This window comes from Otolemur garnettii, unplaced genomic scaffold (genome assembly GCF_000181295.1).
Source record: "Otolemur garnettii isolate 467f Iridium unplaced genomic scaffold, OtoGar3 scaffold00055, whole genome shotgun sequence".
NCBI lineage: Eukaryota > Metazoa > Chordata > Mammalia > Primates > Galagidae > Otolemur > Otolemur garnettii.
This window is the reverse complement of record NW_003852450.1, coordinates 1,659,762-1,681,697: the sequence shown is the minus strand read 5'-3', so window position 1 is coordinate 1,681,697 and position 21,936 is coordinate 1,659,762. Positions and strand designations below refer to the sequence as shown.

The window sequence follows — 21,936 nt, the reverse complement described above, 5'->3', positions numbered from 1 at the left end:
AACATATCTGTCTCTTCTGCCAGAAACAAGCCCTCTTGGGTTTAGGAAGGTCGGTTTTGTTCGTTGCTTCATCCGCCTCATTGGATATGGTGAACTAAATGACAGGGGGAGTAGGGCGATGATAAAAGGAAGACCACACACGCCCTGTATTTCAGTCTGTTCGGTTTCATTTCTTTTTTGAAAGGCAAAGTCTTCTAAATAGGATCAAAAGCCATCCAGGCTTGTGATATTTACAGGGAACTTGCCTTAAGTAAAATGATGCAACGCTATTAGATACGTAATGGCATACACAAACACCTCCGAGGCCAGAAAGTATCCAGCCATGTACTATGCAAAACAGAGCCACGTGGCTGGATATTTTCTGGACAGCCCTCATCGACGTGGAAAATGCAAACCAAAAGGAGAAAAATAAGACAGAATTTCAGGGGAAAAAAAAATTCAACGTTCCTTCCAAAGGATTTTTTTATTTTGATGCCAGGTACAATCCACAGTGAAGCCAAGAAATTAAAAAGCAGTGCATGCCACCAGGAGTTAGAGAAGCAATCCTGGTTTTGATAATGAGAGAAAGGAAAGAGAAATAAGAAAAGCAGGACACAATAGGTGGAGTGTAGGCCTGAGAATTCTCCCCAACTCTAACTTTTCTAATTTGTCACATGCTGTAAGGAAATTGAGGAGGTGTGAACAGCATAATTATTTTTCTTTTTTTTACCTTTAGGTACCGACTTTTTGGTGACTCATCTGCTGAATGTATCATCTTGGGCAATACTGTTGATTGGGGGTCAGAGCCTCCAGTTTGCCAGCGTGAGTTAAAGCTCTTTCCCCATTTACCTTACCAGTTAATCCTGTAGTAGCCCTAGAATTACAAAGAATCAACGTCATCCGTCTGGGAAATGGAATCCTGATATTTAAAGAATATAGTCAAAGCCTTAAAATAGCTCACAGTGTTCCAAACTTCTAGATCCACCTACAAGTGTTTATGTTCTTATCTTGAGATGTAACTTATTTTAAACTATAGTCTTGGGTTCATTTTGAACAGCCCCCATTTTCTCTTTTGTTGGTTGGACACTTCCCAGTTTGAAGAGCATTCTTCTTAGTGAAGTAAATAAATACAAAGTTTGTCAAAGTAGCATTTCCTCTCTGCCATCTCTTAATATTAAGTCATCTGGCTCGGCGCCTATAGCTCAACCGGCTAAGGCGCCAGCCACGTACACCTAAGGTGGCAGGTTCGAATCCCCAGCCCGGACCTGCCAAACAACAATGACGGCTGCAACCAAAAAATAGCCGGGCGTTGTGGCGGGCGCCTGTGGTCCCAGCTACTTGGGAGGCGGAGGCAGGAGACTCGCTTGAGCCCAGGAGTTGGAGGTTGCTGTGAGCTGTAATGCCACAGCACTCTACCCAGGGGGACAGCTTGAGGCTCTGTCTCAAAAAAAAAAAAAAAAAAATATTAAGTCATCTATCTACACAGGGAAGTTCCCTCCTCTTATTGGCTAAACAGAGACGTGGCATCTCTCCTGTGTGTTGTTTGGAAGATGAGCTTTCCACACTTAGGGGAGCATAGAGGACTGAGCAAGTGCAAGTTAACAAAGAGTACAAAATGGATATGACCTTGAGTTTGGTGATAGCACAAGAAAGTTAGTAATGTCAGACCCAACTGGTGTGTTCTGTAAAAAGGAAAACGTTTAAACTATGCCAGGAGGCCTTAGACTGTAGAGGCAATTCTTCCAAATGGAATTGGGTAGTACATTCTTACAATGGGATATATTAATTAGTCAACAAAGATATTTTAGAAAAAACATGATTTTTTTGTGTATGAAAGAGTACATACATATTAAACAATTAGCAGTGGTTCTTTCTGGATCATGGCCTTAAAATAATTTTTATTTATATTTTATGCCTTTCCATAATAAATTTGAAGTTCCTTAAAGATTTTCTTAAAGATTAAAAAAAAACTGCCTGCATTAAAGTATACCTGCCCAAAATGATAAATATATCTTATTGTTATATATGTTTTAGAATGATTTAACTTGCCTAGGAGTCACCCATAACTTAAAAACTAGATTAAATTTGTCTATGAAATTAGTCGTGCCTCATATCTTTTCAGGAGTAGTATTTGTAACACACTTTTCCACGTCTTCAATAGTGGTGGGGTATTCAAAATTTCTCCCTTTTCCGGAGTCAAGATTGGTGAAATATATCTTTATCCCTAATATTCTCATTTTCAAATTAGCATAGACTAGAACACAGTATTCAGTTCTTTTTTATTAACTTCTGAATCTGCAATTACTGTGTTGATTATATATAATGCTGTGTATTTATGCCTTGTCCTTTTATTATTAGTTCTTCCAGAGCTCTTTCTTTTTACTTATTTCATAAAGATGCTACATAATACAGATGGAATGCTTTACCATATTACTAACCAGGAGGCTTTAGCATGTTAATAAAGCCAACTGTCTTCCATGGAGAGCGGCCCAAATTAGCAATGGTGAAATAACAGTTAAATTCTCACTTAAAAGGGGAAATAAATATGTGGATTCTAAGACTGTATGGCTACATTTGTTGAAATGATGTAAACTGAGAAAAGCCAAACCCGTCGTATTGTAGTTTCCTGACCTGAAAGAGAGTGGTTTTGTGAATATTTACTTTTTGGCCGTTTGCAGTATCCCAAAGCTAAACAAACCAAAATTTGTAATTACGTATAATTTTAAGAAACCTAGGTTTTGTTTATCTTGATCTTTCTTTCCCAGGTATTATGTGTAAGCCACCCCCAGCCATCCCCAATGGAAAGTTCTTCAGCAACAGAGAATATTTTGAATACGGACAGGTGGTGACCTATCGCTGCACACGTGGAAACAGGGGGAAACCAGTGTTTGACCTTGTGGGTGAGGAGTCCATATATTGCACCAGCAATGAGGATCAAGTCGGCGTCTGGAGCGGCCCTCCCCCTCAGTGCATTGTACCTAATAAATGCACGCCTCCGAATGTTGAAAATGGAATGATAGCATCTGGTAACAGAAGCTTATTTTCCTTAAATGAAATTGTGGTATTGAGTTGTCAGCCTGGCTTTGTCATGAAAGGACCCCGCAGAGTGCAGTGTGGAGCTCTAAACAAGTGGGAGCCGGAGTTACCCAGCTGCTCCAGGGGTGAGTCTGAGTGGGGCCTTGAAGGGGTCTACACATTACAGGAGCTGTTGGAGGATCAGGAGATCAGCGTTTTTTCCAAGGGAGGGATGTGTGGTGAGCAGTGAGGGGGGAGTAAATTTCAGGGGTAGAAACATGAAATGAAGGGGAGGGCTGTGTGTGCACGGACCTGTGTGTATGTGTCTTCATTTTGAAAAGCAAAAATGTAATGAGTCAAGAATGGAGATATTTGGGACCTTTCTTCTGAGCAATTCTCAGGGCAAAGTGGCAGCGACAATATGTCTCACTCCTACTGAGGAGTGAGATGGACTTTGAGAGGGCCAGTTGTATGCTAAGAACTTCATGTGCATTATCTTTGCACAAACCTTTGAAGTAGGGCTACAGTGAAGTTAGCTTGATCTTGCAGAGGTTAAGCGGATTGTCCAAGTCACATTCTAGTAAGTGACATACTCAGGATTTAAAAAGGCGTGTGTGTCAGACCCCAGAGCCTGAATACTCTGGTTCTTACCATACTTCTATCAGCATCCACTGGTGAAAGAGACTGGCTTATGCAGAGAGATACCATAGCGTCAGAATAGTGACAGAGGCATTAGTTTGTCTATAACAGTTCACCTCCTATTAGGAATCTGAAGTCAAGAGTAAAAGTTATCTGCTGAAGCTGAACCTTTATTATTCATCTTTAGGTATAGACTGGATTGATGTAAAAATGTGATATGAGGCTGTAAGAATGCACCTAAATGGTTAAGAATGAAGGCAGACCTCACATCAAATACTCTAAGTAAGATACCCTCTCATGATGAGCAGTGGCTGACCAAGGGGCTTCTCCTCTTGATGGCTGGTCTTGTCTGCTTAGGCTGTGCTAGCTGGTGTAGCAGTAGAGTGGTAAGTGTGCTTGACACGTCGGTTCAGAGAAGAAGCTAACAATGCTCTGATCCATGTCAGCCATAGACAATCACTGAGAGGGCAGCTGGGAGGACGAGCAGAGAAAGAGATATAAAGATGGGTGGAGGATGACACTTCAGAATGACCTTCTCATTCTCTAAACGATGAGGCTAAAAATTGGATTTGCCTTCCTGGGAAGTATGTAAGTGGAGAATCCACCAATACTAATTTCTCTATACCAGATAGCCAGGGGGGAGGGAAGAAACCTCACGTCTTGCAGACTTACGAGTGAATTTGAGACCTTCAGCAGCTAGGGGGATTGGATTCTATTTCTGTACCTCTTACTAGCTACAAGGCCTTTGGAAAGCATAGAGTATAGCAAAAGCAATCACCCCACAACTAAAGAGTACTTTTTTTTTTTTAAATAAGTAACCAACTTTATTAGAAAACTAAACAGCAGTGGACTAAGAGACGCAGGGGGCCAGATTGCTTTAACGTCAAATGTCTCCTCCCCTAAAACAAAAGACTAAGCAACAAACAAAAGGAAAATCTTCTCTCCATCAAGCAAAACAGCAGTCTTGTGATGAGACAAATATACAAAACAGTCTCAAAATATTCATGGAAAAATGAAACTTGAACTTCAGTTGCATTCTGATATGAAATATCCTGGAATGTGCAAACGCAGAAGGAAGAATCTATTTCTGGGAACTGACTAACAAGTCCTTGGAAACTGTTCTTTCCACAGTGTGTCAGCCACCTCCACAAATCCTGCACGGTGAGCACAGCCCAACTGGCAAGGACAACTTCTCCCCTGGGCAGGAAGTGTACTACAGCTGTGAACCTGGCTACGACCTCACGGGGGCTGCTTCCCTGCGCTGCACACCCCAGGGAGACTGGAGCCCTGCAGCTCCCAGATGTGCAGGTACCTGGACTCCCCTTAAGTTTCTAGACCACTTTCTTTGCCCCTCACGTGGAAGTTTTATTTGATTTGGTTTTGTTTTTTTCCTCCTAGTGAAATCCTGTGATCATTCCTTGAGCCAACTCCCTAATGGCCGTGTGCTGTTTCCACTTAATCTCCAGCTTGGAGCAAAGGTCTCCTTTGTTTGTGATGAAGGGTGAGTGTGACCCACCATAAAGACCAGGGATGGGACTCAGTGGGGAAGAGTGACTCTCTTAAGTTCAGGGGCTAATCCAAAAGGGGACTGTCCTAGTAGAAAGGAAGTACCCAGGGAGATGAACTTCCAGAAGGGCAGTTTTAAAATAAAGTAGCAGGGACTCAGTGGCACCACTATTGGAAAATGAAAAGGAAATAGTACGTATAACTCAATGTCACGTACAAATATAAATACAATCACCAGTCCTAGAAAAAGAAGTCAACTCAACTTACTTGGTTTCTCACTAATAGAGGCTCAGAAATCATTTTGAAAAAAGTTTAGCTTCCACAAAAGGGCAATAACAACAGCAGAACTCTAGCAACAAATCATGCATATATTCATGGATCATTACGTGTCTGGGTTAGTAGCCACTTGTATGCTTCAGGAGATAAATATTTTAGAGGGTTGCTAAGAAAAGTTCGATATATATAAGCAAGTTGTACAGGAACAACATGCAAAGATTATTCCATGAAGCTTTTATATGACTCAATAGTGGGATATAAACAGAAATGAAAAAGTAAGGAGAAGCATCTTTCTGGCGTGTAGAAGAATTTGTAATCCAATTGTGTCCTTTAAATCGTGTGAGGGTTTGTTGGAGACAGTGTGAAGACTGATGTTTGTGTTTCAAGTCACATCATTAGTTGCTATGAGAATGTAAATAATCTTAGTGCTATATTCTAACACCACTGGCAGGTTAAAAAAAAACCTTAACCTAATGGTAATTCCGGGGGCCATCGGTCTGGCAATTAACCAGACATTTTTGCCTGATTTCCTCCAGACGGTGCTCTCTTCTTGCCTTTTCTTTTCCCCAGATAATGTGGCTTTGCATTTCAATAATCCAAAAGATGTCATAAGTATAATTCAGAAACGCTCCAGATGCACTGGCAAGAAAGGTCTCTAGCATCTTTCCTAATGATTTGTCGACCTAATTCCCCTGATCCACTGTCTAAGAGAGGGAAATCCTACATTTTGCAATAAAGGATTCCTTCCTACCAATGATAGAAAGGGCCTCTCAGAGCACTCAGGGAGCGGTGACCTCCTGAAGCTCCAGCACCAGACCAGGGAAATGCCGTCTGCCCTCAGCTCAGCCTAGCCATATAGTGTCTGTCTGGTTACTGAGCTTTCCCAGTTGTAACTGGTTTGCCCCTCACTGGAAGCTGCACTTTTTCCGTGATGTTTTGGTTTCTGAGCCTCTGTCAGTAAGGAACCACGTGAGTTGAGATTTGCACCTGCACTTTAACTTTGACACTCCATGGCTAATTAATTTAGGGATTCTCAGGGAGGAAGCTGAGGTCTGTCCGTGAAGGGAAGAGTGCTCTGTGCACTTCACCCAGGCACGACGCCTTTGTTCCTCAGGTTCCGCTTAAAGGGCAGCCCCGCCAGTCATTGTGTCCTAGTTGGAACGAGAAGCCTTTGGAACAGCACCGTTCCTGTGTGTGAAAGTGAGTAGAGGAATATTTGCTCAGATCTGGGTCTTTTTCTCTTTGTTTTCTTCCTTAATATTTTTTGCCCCAGGGAATTATCTAATGTCTGTCCCTCTGTGTATGTTTTGATAGAAGTGGCTCTTTGTTAGAATAGTTATGAGGGATATTTTGGGGGGAAAAATAAACCTGAGCATTGTGTGTTTTAGGTACCATCCTACAAATATTCATAAACATAGTTTTTGCCATAAATGGGAAGAAATGCCTTCTATAAATTAGTTTGTGGCATTCTGCTGGGCAAAAAGTTTCATTTATTTCCTGTCAAAAGTAATAGTCACAATTCACCTTCTCTACCCTTTCCCAGGTCATTCATTTAGTCATACGTTCATTCTTGCAACAAATTTCTCTATTATGTGCCAACAAGTCTTCGGGGAACCAGGACTCTACCTGTAAACAAGACAAGGTTCCTGTTCCCCTGTTGCTTAGATTTTCATAAAAGGATAGAAGACAAAAAAATAAAGACATAGAAATTTTTAAATCATGCTACATATCATTAAGAGAAAAATCAGAGCAATGCAAGAAAATCGTTATGTAAAGGAGGGGTAAAGAATCCCAGGAAAGGAATAAAGTTTCAATTTTAAATAAGGTAATCAAAGAATCCTGACTGGGAATGTAATATGTGAGCACTGATGAAAATTTGTTGACAACCAGTGTGCACATATAGAGGAAGAACTTCACTGGTAGATGGAGCGGAAAGTCCCAACAGTCCAAGGCAGAAATGTTCCTGGTATTCTCTGTAAAAAGCCCGTTCTTGCCAGTTTCTGGGAAACTAAAATGGGTGGTAGGGAGTGAGCAAATACAGGAAGGGTGTTAGTATGTGACACAGGAGAAGTCAGTCACCGTACATCCTGTAAGAAATCAGCCTTTCACTATAAGCAAGATGGGAAGCCATTAAATGTGGCAGCTACTTTGACATCTGGTGTGGTAGGCCCAGGAGAGGCTGTGTGGTAGCCCATCTCCCACTTTAGGGAGGCTGAGACAGCCACTGCTGTTGGGAAATGAGATGACAATGGCATCGGTCAGTGCTTTCAGTGGAGAAGGCAGTGGAGGACCCCAAAGGCAAATGTAGCCCCATAAACCTGGGAGTGTATTTGAGGGCTCCAATTGAGAGGCTATTGCAACAGTCCAATCAGTGATATTGGCCCAAGAGAGCAGCTGGGGGAGCTGGTGAAAAGTGGTTGAACTCCGGATATATTCTGAAGGTGGAAATGACAGGATTTGCTGATGGTTTAGATAGAGGGTATGAGAGAAGGAGAAGAATAACGGGTGGTTTCCAGGTTTGGGGCCAGTGCCACTATCATGATAAAATATTTCTTAACTAAAATGGAGGGGACTATGTGAAGAGCAAGTTTGGGCATGGGAGGAAATCAAAAGTTGAGCTTGGGACATGGTTTAGCATTCCCAGGAGATACTCAAGTGGATATCTTGGAGGGTTCTAGGATGGATGTAGATATTTAGAAGCCCTCAATGTATCTATTATGCTTAAAAATCAGAACTAAAAGAGATCATCAACTAGGGAGTAAGTGCAGCTAGGATACTTGGGCCAAGCTAGGGCATCAAGGATTAAGAATTGAAAAGATGAGAAGGAATCAGGGAAGGGGATTAAAAGGGAGTAGACATTGTAGTAAAAGAAAACACAGGAGGATGAGGTGTCCTGGAAGCGAAGTGGGAAATTTTTTTTTTAAGGAGAGCAATCACTTGTGTCAAATTCTATAGAGAAGTCAAATAAGATGAGAACAGAAAATTGATTGTTGTGTCCAGCAACTTGGCGGAAGGAGTACTAAGTGGCCTGAAGAGCAGTTTTGGTGGAGTCCTGGAGGCCTGCGCCTGACTGCAATGAATTCTAGGGAGAATAAACGGGAGGATTTGCATCAGGTCACAGATGGCATCTTAGAGGAGTTTTCGTGTAAAAGGAGTATAGAAACAGGAGTATAGCTGGAGAGGGAAATGGATCCAAGGGGTCGATTTTGCTTTTAAGAAGACAGAAAAGTAGTTTAAACATAGAAACACTACTGATATCTCCAATCTGTCCATTTATTTCTTCACTAAATCAAACAGGATATTGCCTCCTCTTCTGACCACAGATATTGGAAACTACATGTTTACATCAGAATTTTGCTCAAACAAATACTTTCCTTTGCTTTAAAATTACTTGGATGTCTTGTGCTAACTTATAGAATGAAACCCGATAATCTTGTCTTTCATATATGGAAGTCAGCTGTTTGACCATTTTAACTTTCCTGGAACATTTAAGAAGTCTGAACAAAAGAAAGAAAATACCCTCAGGAATCCAAAGATAGACCTGAAATCACTTCCTAGAGTGTAAACACTGGTTAAGCTATTTCAGCCTTGGATTAATTTATCTACAATTCTTTGAAGCTATGATAGCCTCTTCCAAATCCAAATCAAATTACAATGGGAAGGAGCTTCTCCAAACAGAGACACTCAGAGGAATAAATGTGTGTTTCCTCCGTGAAAAAAAATACCTGCAAAAACCGATGAGCATTTCAAAGGCCTAACATTCTTGGGCCTTTGGAAACACACACGGGCCTACGCAGTATATTTCATCCCATTGTGACAGTATTACTGTAATCCTTCCTTTTTATTTTGAGAACCATAGCCTGGCATCATTAAGAAAAATGAAATTACTAATACACAAATAGGAAATGTCCAATATGTTTTATCAAGATGATCCTAGGGTGAAGATCCTTGATGTCAAATATGATGTTTATCTTGCACTCAAAATAGTATTTGACATAATAGGTGCTCAAGGAAATGCTTGTTGGATTAATGGGAGATTTCCCTTTAATGTGGCTGAGCAGATTTTTATTTATTTTAAAGGAATACGGTCAATTATTATTCAGAAACCTTAACTATCTGAAGAATTCAAGCTGCTTGTTTCTTTGGGACCTTGGTAATACACATTGATTTAGGTGTCATTGCACTTAGCTCCACCTCAGCAGAAGCTGAATACATTTAGTTGTAGTTTCTCCTCCCCTTAAGGAAAAAAAAGGTATTGACTTAACTGGCAACACAATTGTAATCCCATAATTGTAGAATCACCCCAGATTATTCAAGTTAAAAAAATTTAAAAATCCCATAATTGTAGAATCACCTCAGATTATTAAAGTTAAAAAAACATATTTTGGGAGACAGAGTGTCACTCTGTTGTCGTGCAGTGTGCCTTGGCATCATCATAGCTCACAGCAACCTCAGTCTCTTGAACTCCAGAGATCCCTGTGCCTCATCCTCCTGAGTAGCTGGGATGACAGCATCTGCCACAATGCCCAGCTAACTTGTCTATTTTTAGTACAGACAGGGCTTGCTCTTGCTCGGGTTGGTCTGGAATTAAGCTAAAGGGATCCTCCTGCCTGGGCCTCCCAGGGTGTTAGGATTACAGGCATGAGCCACTGCACCTGGCTGAAAGTTTAAAATTTTAATAGCATTTAGTGCTGTTGTCTTCTTTCTAGAAATCTTTTGTCCAGATCCTCCAGCTATCCTTCATGGGAGACACACAGAAACTCCTCTGGGAAATATTCCCTATGGAAAAGAAATATCGTATACATGTGACTCACACCCAGACGGAGGGGTGACCTTCGACCTCATCGGGGCAAGCACCATCCGTTGCACGAGTGACAGTCAAGGGAACGGGATTTGGAGCAGCCCCGCCCCTCGCTGTGAGCTTTCCGTTCCTGCTGGTCAGTACCTGCTTCCACATATCCAAAGTGGGGTCAGCATATCTGGACCCAATCCTTCATGTGTCAAAATTACACACCTAGCTAAAACAGGTTCCAGCAGTGCCAAGGTACATTTGAATAGGTGAGGTGCCAACAAGTCTTCTTGCAGGTGGACTGGGAGTGAGGTAGGGTGAGAGGAGTGAGGGGAGGGATGGAGGGAAGGCTGTAAGGCACAAATTATGTATAACGGGAAGAAAAATGTATTCACTGGAGAGCACGTGCAAACAACTGCCTGTGAACACTAAGCAGAGTCAGGGTAACCAATGTACAAGCTCCACAAGTTCATGACGGGTACATGTGCATAAAAAGCACAAAACTGGCAATATAGATTTTATTACAGTCTCCTGTTGAATGGGCTAACTATCAAAGTTCTCTCTGTTTTTGTAACTTAAGACCTCGACTAAAAGTATTTCCACTTGTCGGCTTGCCTCTGGGCCCCATCTAAACCTTTGCTCTTGAATTGTTTGTACCTTGGGAGTGATAGTTGTCCAGAGAAAAGAACACAAAAAGGAAGAAGCTATTTCTTCCTAAGGACTAGAGAGAGAAGTTGCCTGCTCCTTTAGACCAAAACCTTTCCAAGAATGGAAGCTAGAGATTAGGGATGTGACAGCAGCCTTGGAACAGCACATCATCTCCAGGGCACCCCTGAGAAAGAAGAGTGAGGCCAGGCTTAATCTGCTTTGTTCTTGTCCTTAAATACTTCCCTCAGCATCTGAAGAGTGCTGGATTAGTTTCCTCAGGCTGCAGTAACAAATTACCATAAACCAGGTTGCTTAAAACAGGAGAAATTTATGATCTTACAGTATTCTAGGTTGTAAGTCTGAAATCAAGGTGTTAGCAGGGCTGTACTGCCTCCTAAAGCTGAAGAGGACACTCACCCCTTGCCTCTTCCAGCTTCTGGTGGCCCCTGTCACTCCTCGGCCTATGGGTGCATCACTCCCATCCCCGCGTCCATCTTCATGGCCTTCTCCCCTGTGTTTTTCTGTCTCAACCCCTCCACTCCTTTCCCTTATAAGGACACCAATGGATTTAGGGCCTTCCCTAAATCTAAGATGATTTCATCTTGAGATCTTAATTATAATACGTCAGACAACCATTATTCCAATTAAGTTCCCATTCTGTGTGGGTCTCTCTTTCAAGGGGACAACATTCAAACCCCTACACATGATAACTGCTATTTAGTGCCAGAGAAGCAGCTTAGGGTGAGAATGGAGTAGGCAGGAGCAGTCAGAGAGAGATGACAAAGTGTGTCCTGCTATACATGAGGGCATTAGCACCACTAACTGAGGATATTAATGGGTAACTCGGGACACGGGCACTGAAATAGGAGGCCTGATGTGTGAAATTATGGGCTGAAGTTCTCACTCAGGTGAAATAAGAGCAGAAAGGCCAGAAAGCTGAATGGTCTTCCAAGTAATAAAAATTTTCTGATAAGTAGATGCCACCAAAATGCTCCATCCTAAGGTAACTTCCAGGGGAAGAAAATCTTTGGCCATTATTGAAAGTCTCTTGGCTTCTGTGGTCCTATCTATCAGCTCAATTGAAGAGAAAGAAGAGGTGGGGCAGATATCTCTCTGCTAATTTGGGTATTCCTGTGATTTTCTTCTCCAGGTCACTGTAAACTCCCAGAGCAATTTTCATTTGCTCGTCCTATAACCCCAACTGTTGAGTCCGAGTTTCCTGTTGGCACGTCTCTGAATTATGAGTGCCACCCTGGGTATTTGGGGAGCATGTTCTCTATCACCTGCCTCGAAAACTTGGTCTGGTCAAGTGTCAAAGACATCTGTAGACGTAAGTAACCCCACCATGGGAGCTATTTCCTGTATTCCAAGGCATCTGTGGCGTCATATTTAATTTGTTCAAAATTTAGAAGCAAGATTTTAAATTTGCCCAAGGTGTTTAAATGGACAGTGACCTTACTGGTGACTCCTTCTTATTGCATGGAGTTTCTACAGCTTGCCTATATACTCATTTCACGGGGATGGTTCTCACAACAGTAACTGAAGAGAAGATTTCCATTCACTACAGATTACCCTTAATGGCTAAAACCATGAATGAAACCATAAACAAAACTAGGGCAATAGAAGAAAATTCTGTGGGTGGCAGTGAATCACACTTGGTTAACTAAAGAGAGAAAGGAAATCCCAAATTTTAAGGCCTTTGATTTCAGCTGGTTAGATGAGAGTACAACTCTTCAGCCATAAATGGCCTGTATTAGGAGATGCAATGTAGTCTTTTTTAAAGACTCTGTAGCTGCTTGATTCTGCAATTGGTTAGCAATCAATTCCATGGAACCATCAGAACTAAATATGCTGCCCGGTATGCTGCACTCTAGCTGAGCCTTACAAACACAGGTGAATTGAACTCTACACTTGGTCCTAAATTCTGCATCTTCCCCCTAGGAAAATCATGTGGAACTCCTCCAGAACCCTTCAATGGAATGGTGCAGATAAACACAGATACCCAATTTGGATCAATAGTTAATTATTCTTGTAATGAAGGGTAAGTTGGGAACTCTGTCTCTTAAATGTGAGTTCCAGAACAACAATGCCAGGCTCTGACTCAGCCATATACAAACCAGACCACTGGCACTCTGCCTTAAAACGTAAGCAATAGGTCTGCTGGATGGAGATGATAGCTTGCACATAGGCATATTACTAAAGGAATAGAGTTGATATGCCAGAAATAAATCCTCACATCTATGGTCAATTGAATTGTTAATAAAGTTGCCATGATCATTCAATAGGGAGAGAGCAAACAGTCCTGGAAAAACTGGCTATCCACAAGTAAAAGAATGAAGCTGCACCCTTAACTTACACCATATACAATTAAGTCAAAATGAATCAAAGACTGAAAGTTAAGATCTAAAACTATAAAACTCTTTGAGGAAAATATAGGGACAAGTGTTCATATCCTTGAATTTGACAATTGCTTCTTGAATATGACACCAAAAGTCCAAGTAACAAAGGAAGAAACAGATAAATTGGGCTCCATTAAAATTTTCAACTTATGCACAAAAGACACTGTAAAGACAGTGAAAGGTGTGTGGCGCCTGTGGTTCAAAGCGATAGGGCACTGGCCCCATATGCTGGAGGTGCTGGGTTCAAATCCAGCCCTGGCCAAAAACTGCAAAAAAAAAAAGACAGTGAAAGGACAACCCATAGGAGAAAATATTTGCAAATCCTATATCTGATAAGGGTTTAATATTAAATCTATATAAAGGTCTCCTAAAGTCAAATTTTTTTAAAAAGCCCAATTTGAAAATGAGCAAAGCACTTGAATAGATATTTCTCCAAAGATGACCTACAAATGACCAATAAATACATGAAAAAATGCTCAATATCACTTGTCATTGGGGAGAAGCAAACTGAACCCACTTTATGCCTTTATGATATAATAATGGTAATTAAAAAAAATAAAGCATAAAAATGTTGAAGATTTGGAGAAGTGAGGACCCTTATACATATATATTGCTGATAGGAATATGAAATAGTGCGGCCACTGTGGAAAAGAGTTTGGCAGTTCCTCAAAAAGTTAAACAGAGAATTACTATATGATATTGGGGTATGTATCTGAAAACAATGAGAACAGGGACTTAGGCACTCAAATACCAATATTCACAGCAGCATGATTCATAATAATCAAAATGTAGAAACAACCCAAGCATCTATCAAACAATGAATAGATAAACAAAATCTGGTACATACATTCAGTAGAATATTATTTATCTATACAAATAGATAAATCTTGAAAACATTACACTAAGTGAAATAAGACAGACAAAAAAGGACAAATAATGTATAGCTCCACTTAATGTGAGATACTTAGAATAGGCAAATTCATTGACAAAAGAAGTACATTAGAGGTTACCAGAGTCTAAGTGGAGGAGAGAAGAGGGTGTTATTGCTTGATATATGCAGAGTTTCTGTGTGGGGTGAAGAAAATTTTGGAAAATAGTGATGATGGCTGCACAACATTATCATTGCAATTGATGCTACTGAGTTATACAGGTAAGGTGGTTTAAATGGCAAATTTTGTTATTTCTCTTTCACTATTAATAACAATAAAAAGGACAATTTTTTAAAATATATGATGTAAATATCAAGAAAGAAGAAGACCAGGGTAGCAATATAAAGAAAATAAGAATTTAAATTAAAAAATAACAAATAGAATTAAAATATTTTGTTTATTTTTATTGATACCTGGTCCAGTACACAATGAAAACAAAAACATAAAACAAATGCTAATATATATGAGAGTCTGTTCAGTAGTTTTAAAGATAAAACTCTGCCTTACGTACTTGTACTCTTAACTAAAGAACGGTCTTCACCACTAGCAAGGAAGCTCTCTCTAACCAAATACACAGCTTCCTGAGGTCCCCAGGGTTAACTTGGATGGTCTGGCTAGAAATTCAGAGGGAAGAAGAAGATGGTCCCCTTCCCAACCAGATCAGCTGTTAGATCTAAGTATGTACAGAGTGACGTATGGAAGAATTAAAATGTTAGTGTGCAGAAATACACAATAGATCAAGAGACAAGCAATAGACTAGGGGAAAATTTTGCATAAGGTAAAACATAGAGAAAGTTAAGAACACACAACAATTGATGATCAATCAATGGACAATCTGATACAAAAATGAACGGGGAATATACACAACTAGGTCAAAAACAGAAAATAAAAATGGCTGCCAAATATTAACATTTAATCAGTAATGTCCAACTTCACTATGACTTAGGAAAATATAAATTAAAACAACAATGTCTCATGTTTTCTTGGGACAACACTGGGAAAGTTTTAAAGGAGGGAAGTAGATGTAAATAAGAATTTTGAGGAAATGAGTCCTCTCATTGTGACCCATTGGAACTGTGAATTGTTAGAGCCTTTAGAAAAATAATCTCATACCGTCCACAAATTGTGAAACCGTGGATATCTTCTTACCTACTCATCTCATTCTTGGGAAAATGAGTAATGCAAAAGGTTATTAATTGCAATATTGTGTAGATAAGCAAAAAGAGCAAACTCTCCCATCCTTTTATTAACAGTAGGTTGAATAACTTGTAAGATACCTACCTTATGAACTAGCTGACAGTAATCGTAAAGACTTAATTAGATCTCTATTAGTAACTTGAATGGGTGACCACGATGCAGAGTTAACTGAGAAAAAAAAATTTGCAGAGAAGCATATAGATATTGTTCTAAATTTAGAAAAGTAATGACCCATTTGGAAAAAATATCCTATATACATATGTGTGTTTGACTGGGCTTGGAAAAATTGCAATTACTTCTGAAGGGTTTTATTGCAGAATGAGTGAGTATCTATTCATTTTACACTTTAAGTGTGAAGATGTTTAGCTCTCTCTCCTCTGGCTCTTCTTTACTGACTCTTCATAGTAAAGCCACCATTCTTTCCTTCTGAGTACCCCATGCTTGAAAGCCTTTAGTTTAAGGTATATGCTGCAGGGGGTTACGTACTTCAGTAAGACATCCTCCCAGCTAATGAAGGAGCTTATCTCCTGGATGAAGTACATATGGAAAAAAGCTCTGTGAGGCTCCTTAAAGACAAAAATCATGGGAAAATTCCATGATTCTGGAACATTCCATGAGGAATAAGGGAAATACCTCAGTCAGTTGTGAGGTACACGAAATATAGATGAATTGAAGAGGTAAGCATCTAAGCTTGTCCTTTAAAATAAAGGACTAATTGGCAGGTGGAGGTGGAGTTTCTTTTTTCTGAGATCTGCCATATTGCAAATCGTCCTGTAATTTGTAATGTCTACCTGCTACTATTCTATAAGTGGTGACTTAAATGGGAAATATGGGTAGGGTATGATCATTGTTCATTCTTTGCTTTAGGTATCGACTCATTGGTTCCCCATCTACTGTTTGTGTCCTCTCGGGCAATAACGTCACATGGGATAAAGAGGCACCTATTTGTGAGAGTGAGTGGAAATATTGTTCTCCATAAATCCCTCCCTTTGATCCTGACTTGCTTCCAAAGTTACAAACAAGAAATCTAATCTTTCCTGTACAAAGCGATCTCTCAAATATTTTGAGAATAGGAATAAGGTGCTTCTTCCTGTCTTTTCTTTATCTTAAAAGATAATTTAAACTGTGAACTTGAACTCAGATAAATTGTGGACTTGAACTCAGGTAAAATAGCCCTACTTTCCTATTTTGATAATAAACTCCTTCCAGTACAAAGATCATTCTCCTTAGTGAGGAAAGTTTAAAGTCGTTAGACTAAATCAGATCTGTCTTTATCAACCCTTACTATCACATTACAATTCTGGACTAATCCCATTCTTATTGTTCTGACTCTGAATAATGAAAAGATTCATAATTCTTGGCAATTGCCCCCTGGCCATTTTGAGTTCTAATCTTCCTTCATAGTCCTTCCGGTTCATGCTATTAGTTGTATTTGTAATTGATTAGCTGACCCTCCATCTTTCCCATGAGATATTTTTAAACGAACCCCCCCCCAAAACTTTGAGAACATGAAACAATGACTAATGGCAATCTAACAAAGCCTTAAGGCTACAAAGAAATCAGCATACAGAGCTGATGGCATCAAAAGTGGGCATGAACTTCTGGAAGACTAATGACCAATATGTATAAAAGCTTGAAAGTAAATAGACTTTGACCCGGCAGTTCCATTTCCCAGAATTTATCTAACTCCGCTCCCGACCAAAATCATGGGAAAATTCCATGATTTTGGTCTAAAGATACTCAATGCAATAACATTTATGATAGTGGAAAGCATTAAACAACCTAAATGTTCAGCATGGTCTGTAAATAGCTAGTAGAGAAACAAGGCTCGTTGAAAATAGCTGTATGTTTTTAAAAAAAGGTAACGAAGTGTCATGAGGAGTCCAAGGTTGAGATGCCCCTCCCAGTGCGGATAGAGCACATTTGTGTATCTACATGACTGAATGTTATTCAGCCACCAAATATGATATTACAGAAAATACATCCACACGTATATATGCATGTACACACATATGTATCTGAAAGGATATACATTAAATTGTTATCTTTGGACCATTTACATTTTTTTCTTTTCATTTTAATGGCATTGACTTTTAAAAATTCAAAGGAGGGCAGCACCTGTGGCTCAAAGGAGTAGGGCACCAGCCCCATATGCCAGAGGTGTCAGGTTCAAACCCAGCCCTGGCCAAAAATTGCAAAAAAAATTCAAAGGAAATGGATCAGAAACTATATAAAGTGCCTCCTTTACCTGCCAAGAATTTAAAATTCTATGAAAAATTCAAATTATCCAAGAATTATCAGTTTACTATAAAAATAATCTAGGCCTATAAAAAGTGTTTTCACTTCTATACTTATAGGTCAATAATCATTTAATTGATTGAGTTTGTCACATGTTGTGTGTGTGTGTGTGTAGTCACTTATATGAATATTTTCACCATTATCTTAAGACAGAACATCGTACATCTTTATCTTTTCATTAGTATTACCCCTGAAACTATGATTATTTCATTTCTCATGCTTTATCTTTTTTATTTCCTTTTCTCTCTTTTTCTTGATAAGTAATGCCAGAAGTGGGATATTTAACCTGCCAAGACATTATTAAATAACCAATATAAAAAAGTATCCCAGCAGTAGATAAATGCTTTAGAAATTCTGTGATAAAAATCACATGAATTTTCCACTTAAAATCATAAATACATAAGCCCTAATAACCTAGGGATATTTTTACATGAAATTTTTATTATGAGCAGAACCCATATCACCCACACGTAAATTTCAACTATGTAAAACCATGTCAGATTATTGGCAAATATAAGAACAAACAGAATTGTAATTAGTTTTAACTTAGGACGTCGTTCAGCTCTGTGTATTTGTGATTTAAATTTATAGTAGTATAATTCATCGTTACAAAAATAATAAGCTGGTGTTCACTGCATTCTTTCTTTTTTCAGGTATATCCTGTGAGCCGCCTCCAGCCATATCCAATGGCGACTTCTACAGCAACAATAGAACGTTTTTTCACCATGGAGCAGTGGTCACTTACCAGTGTCACACTGGGCCAGACGGGGAAACGCTGTTTGACCTCAGGGGAGAACAGTCAATATACTGCACCAGCAAAGATAATCAAGTTGGTGTATGGAGTGGCCCTCCCCCTCGGTGTGTTTCTGCTAATAAATGCACAGTTCCAGAAGTTGAAAATGCAATTAGAGAATCTGGAAATAGGAGTTCATTTTCCCTCCACGAGAGGGTGAGATTTAGATGCCAGCCTGGCTTTGTCATGAAAGGGTCTGACACCGTGCAGTGCCAGACCAACAACAGCTGGGGACCTGAGCTGCCACGCTGCTTCAGGGGTGAGTTAGAGCCATTCAGATTTTGCCAGGGGGTGAGAGTGGGCACAAGTGATCTGAGTTGTTGAAATTAAGAAAGATGGACACTTGTGCGTGTGTGTGGGCACGTGCATGCATGTGGGAGAACTATGAAATGGGTATAAACACCCTAAAATTAATATGAGCTCCACTACCTGTTATCTCTGTTAGTAATTGTCTGAAAGTATTGGTTTATTCTGTGTCTCATCTCTAATACACGCGTTGTAACATATTCTTTAATACTTAAACAAATATATGGGGGAGCGACTATTCTTATCCCTAGTACTAAAAAAGCTAGTAAAAAAGAGAACAAGACCTGGAATGCAGGAGTCTTTCTCACTCCAGATCCCAGTGATAATGTAAAGTGAAAGTATGATCAGTAACAATATGTAATCAGAATGGTCATATCTCTATCACCGGAATGTGTCGGCAGGCGGATGAGCCATGGGACCGAAATAATAGCATCACATTAAAAAGGCCTTGGACTTCAGCTCCTCCACATAGGTTACTGAAACAAGTGAAGCTCAGAAAGGGGAAATGCCTTGCTCAGATCCAGACAATGTTTTTTCATTTTCCTTCAATTATATATGGTTCAAATTGAGTCACCAACGCACCCTGATGTTCTAAGGACACACCAATTGGGGTGCCTGTGCGTGCAGCCAAATTTGGGGTCAAATAGGCTCTAAACAACCATTTTAAAAGTCTGCAGCATTTTTTCCTTGCAGTGGATTTTGATTTTGATGACCTCTCTTGTCTTCTCATGCTGAATTGGCTGGTTTAGCAGCAGAGTGAGAAGCGTTGGGGACTGGTGCCCAGAGACAGAGGGGCTTATGGATCAGCCCCATGGCAACTGAAGGAGGAGTGGGGAGGGAAAGTGAGGAAGGTTTCCTGACTGTCTGCACAGGAGCTGAAGGAGCCTGGTAGAGGAAGCTCGGGAAAATGCATCCCTTGTTATTGCCTTCAAGAGGATGCCTGAAAGGCTGCCAATCTGGGACGTGTAAGGGTGGAATAGCCACCAGCATTCACTCATGAATCTGTATGGAAGGGTTAGTACCTAGAAGCAAAAGGAATATTCTGCCTTGTCGCCTTCTGAACACGTTTCAGTAGAAAAAACACAGACAAGGTATCAGCAAGATCTTGATTCCAGTCAGAGTCTCTATCCTTAGTTTCTTTGTCAGTAAAATGTGGCTACTGAACTACAGGTCTGTTAACATTGCACTCCGTAATTATGTTTTTAAGGTCTCTGGCAAGCATGGGGTGTAGCAAAAGAAACTGTCCCATAACTAACAAGCACTTTGGAACTGTCTTTTCCACAGTGTGTCAGCCACCCCCAGACATCCTGCATGGTGCACATTCCCCAAGTGACAAGGACAACTTCTCCCCAGGGGAGGAAGTGTTCTACAGCTGTGAGCTTGGCTATGACCTCACGGGGGCTGCTTCCCTGCGCTGCACACCCCAGGGAGACTGGAGCCCTGCAGCTCCCAGATGCGCAGGTGCCTGGACTCTCGTCTGGCTTGACGTTTTTACCTTGTGTCTTTATTCTCCACGTGCCAGTGTTGTTTCAATTTGTTTTTCTTTTGCTCCAGTGAAATCCTGTGATGACTTCCTGGGCCATCTCCCTAATGGCCGTGTTCTAGTTCCACTTAATCTCCAGCTTGGAGCAAAGGTTTCCTTTGTTTGTGATGAAGGGTGAGTGTGACCCAGAATAGAAACCACAGACTCAGTGCTGGCAGTGACTGTCTTGAGATCAGGGGCTAATCCCCAAAGGGGGCTGTCCTAGTGGAAAGGAAGCACCCAAGGAGATTAACTTGTGGAAGGGCAGCAATTTTGAAGTGAGGGTAGGGAGGAACTCCGTGGCCCTACTACCAGGAAATAAATAAAAGATGGCACATACAACTCAATGTCAAGTACAAACATTAATACACTAGTCTTGAGTTCTCAATTGGAACTTGAAGTGGATGGGTATTTATTTAGAGGGAGGGGAAAAAAAACCTGTAATATTATGGAAGGTTTTCTAGACAAAAAATGTTTGATGAGTAAGATAAAAATTGCTCACCCTGTAAGTCAGACAAGGCTTGTTTCAGGAAACTTAAAACCAATCAATAGTGGAATTTGTAATAGTGAACGGGGATGTTTTAATCCACCCACATATCTTCCGTGATGGCTTTTGGGGTCATACTTACTGCTGTGACTATTTCAGACAGTACCATTACTTTCTGATGTGTACTCGTTACTCTTGGTGGTGTGCAGTATCGGGACATAATAAGATTGGGCAATTGAGTAGTTGTTTCTGATAAATTCCAAGGAATCTTTGTCATTTACAAAGTCCACCACCCAGGAATGATTTCCAATTTCAGAATGATTTCAGATTTCAGAAGGACAGCAGGATCCAATAGTCATGGCATTTTAGGGCGACTAAGGCTCCCCTCTTCATGTTTCTTTTTGTCCCTCAGCATTTGGCTCGGTGTGCTTCTGTGAGCCTCCTTTTGGCCCATAACAATTGTAGTAGCAAGAAGCACAATGCCTGTCGTCTTTCCAGATATTGTTCATTGAATTGACAACTGTTCTTCTTCATGACCCGCTGATGAGAATGTGTGGGACATCAGAGGCCATCAGTGAGGGACGACCCCGACTGTGTGGGGCTGGTGCACAGAGAAGGCTGGTTCTGTGTTCAGCGCCTTCAGCAGGTGGTGCTGGGCACTGAAGCCCGTATGATTGCACTCACTGGCAATCATTGCTTTGCCCGTCAGCAGATACTGCAATTCCTTAGAATAATTTGGCTTCAGTTCCTGCCAAGTACCAATTCAGGTCGCTAATGACCCGAGACATTTAAGTGAGCCTGAATCTAAAAACTAGGCGCTACTCAGTGAGGAAGGTGCAGTGAGGAAACTGGGCCCCTATCAGTGAAGAAATGAAGAGAGGGAGGGGACTTGCTCACACGTTTCCTACCACTGTTTATTCCTCAGGTTCCGGTTAAAAGGCAACTCAGTTAGTCACTGTATCTTGGCTGGACTGAAAAGCCTGTGGAACAGCAGCGTTCCCGTGTGTGAACGTGAGTAGAAAGAACTGTGCAGCCTAGATAGTGCTCTTTATTCAGTATTATTTTTCTCTTTAAGACAGAGTCTCTCTTTGTCACCCTCGGTAGAGTGCTGTAGCATCACAGCTCACAGCAACCTCAAACTCTTGGGCTTAAG

The 21,936-nt window shown here is 40.6% G+C and overlaps 1 protein-coding gene across 1 annotated transcript in view; it reads left to right on the top strand.

Moving 5' to 3' along the window:
- The window catches only part of CR1 (complement C3b/C4b receptor 1 (Knops blood group)), a 103,188-nt gene that overhangs the window by 65,638 nt on the left and 15,614 nt on the right, over positions 1–21,936 (top strand). Inside the window, 13 exon segments of the mRNA XM_023514552.1 lie at positions 716–801; positions 2,745–3,140; positions 4,765–4,941; positions 5,032–5,134; positions 6,530–6,615; positions 10,125–10,352; positions 12,003–12,182; positions 12,794–12,893; positions 16,245–16,330; positions 18,329–18,727; positions 20,059–20,235; positions 20,329–20,431; positions 21,709–21,794. Coding sequence (XP_023370320.1) covers positions 716–801; positions 2,745–3,140; positions 4,765–4,941; positions 5,032–5,134; positions 6,530–6,615; positions 10,125–10,352; positions 12,003–12,182; positions 12,794–12,893; positions 16,245–16,330; positions 18,329–18,727; positions 20,059–20,235; positions 20,329–20,431; positions 21,709–21,794 — 2,207 coding nt within the window.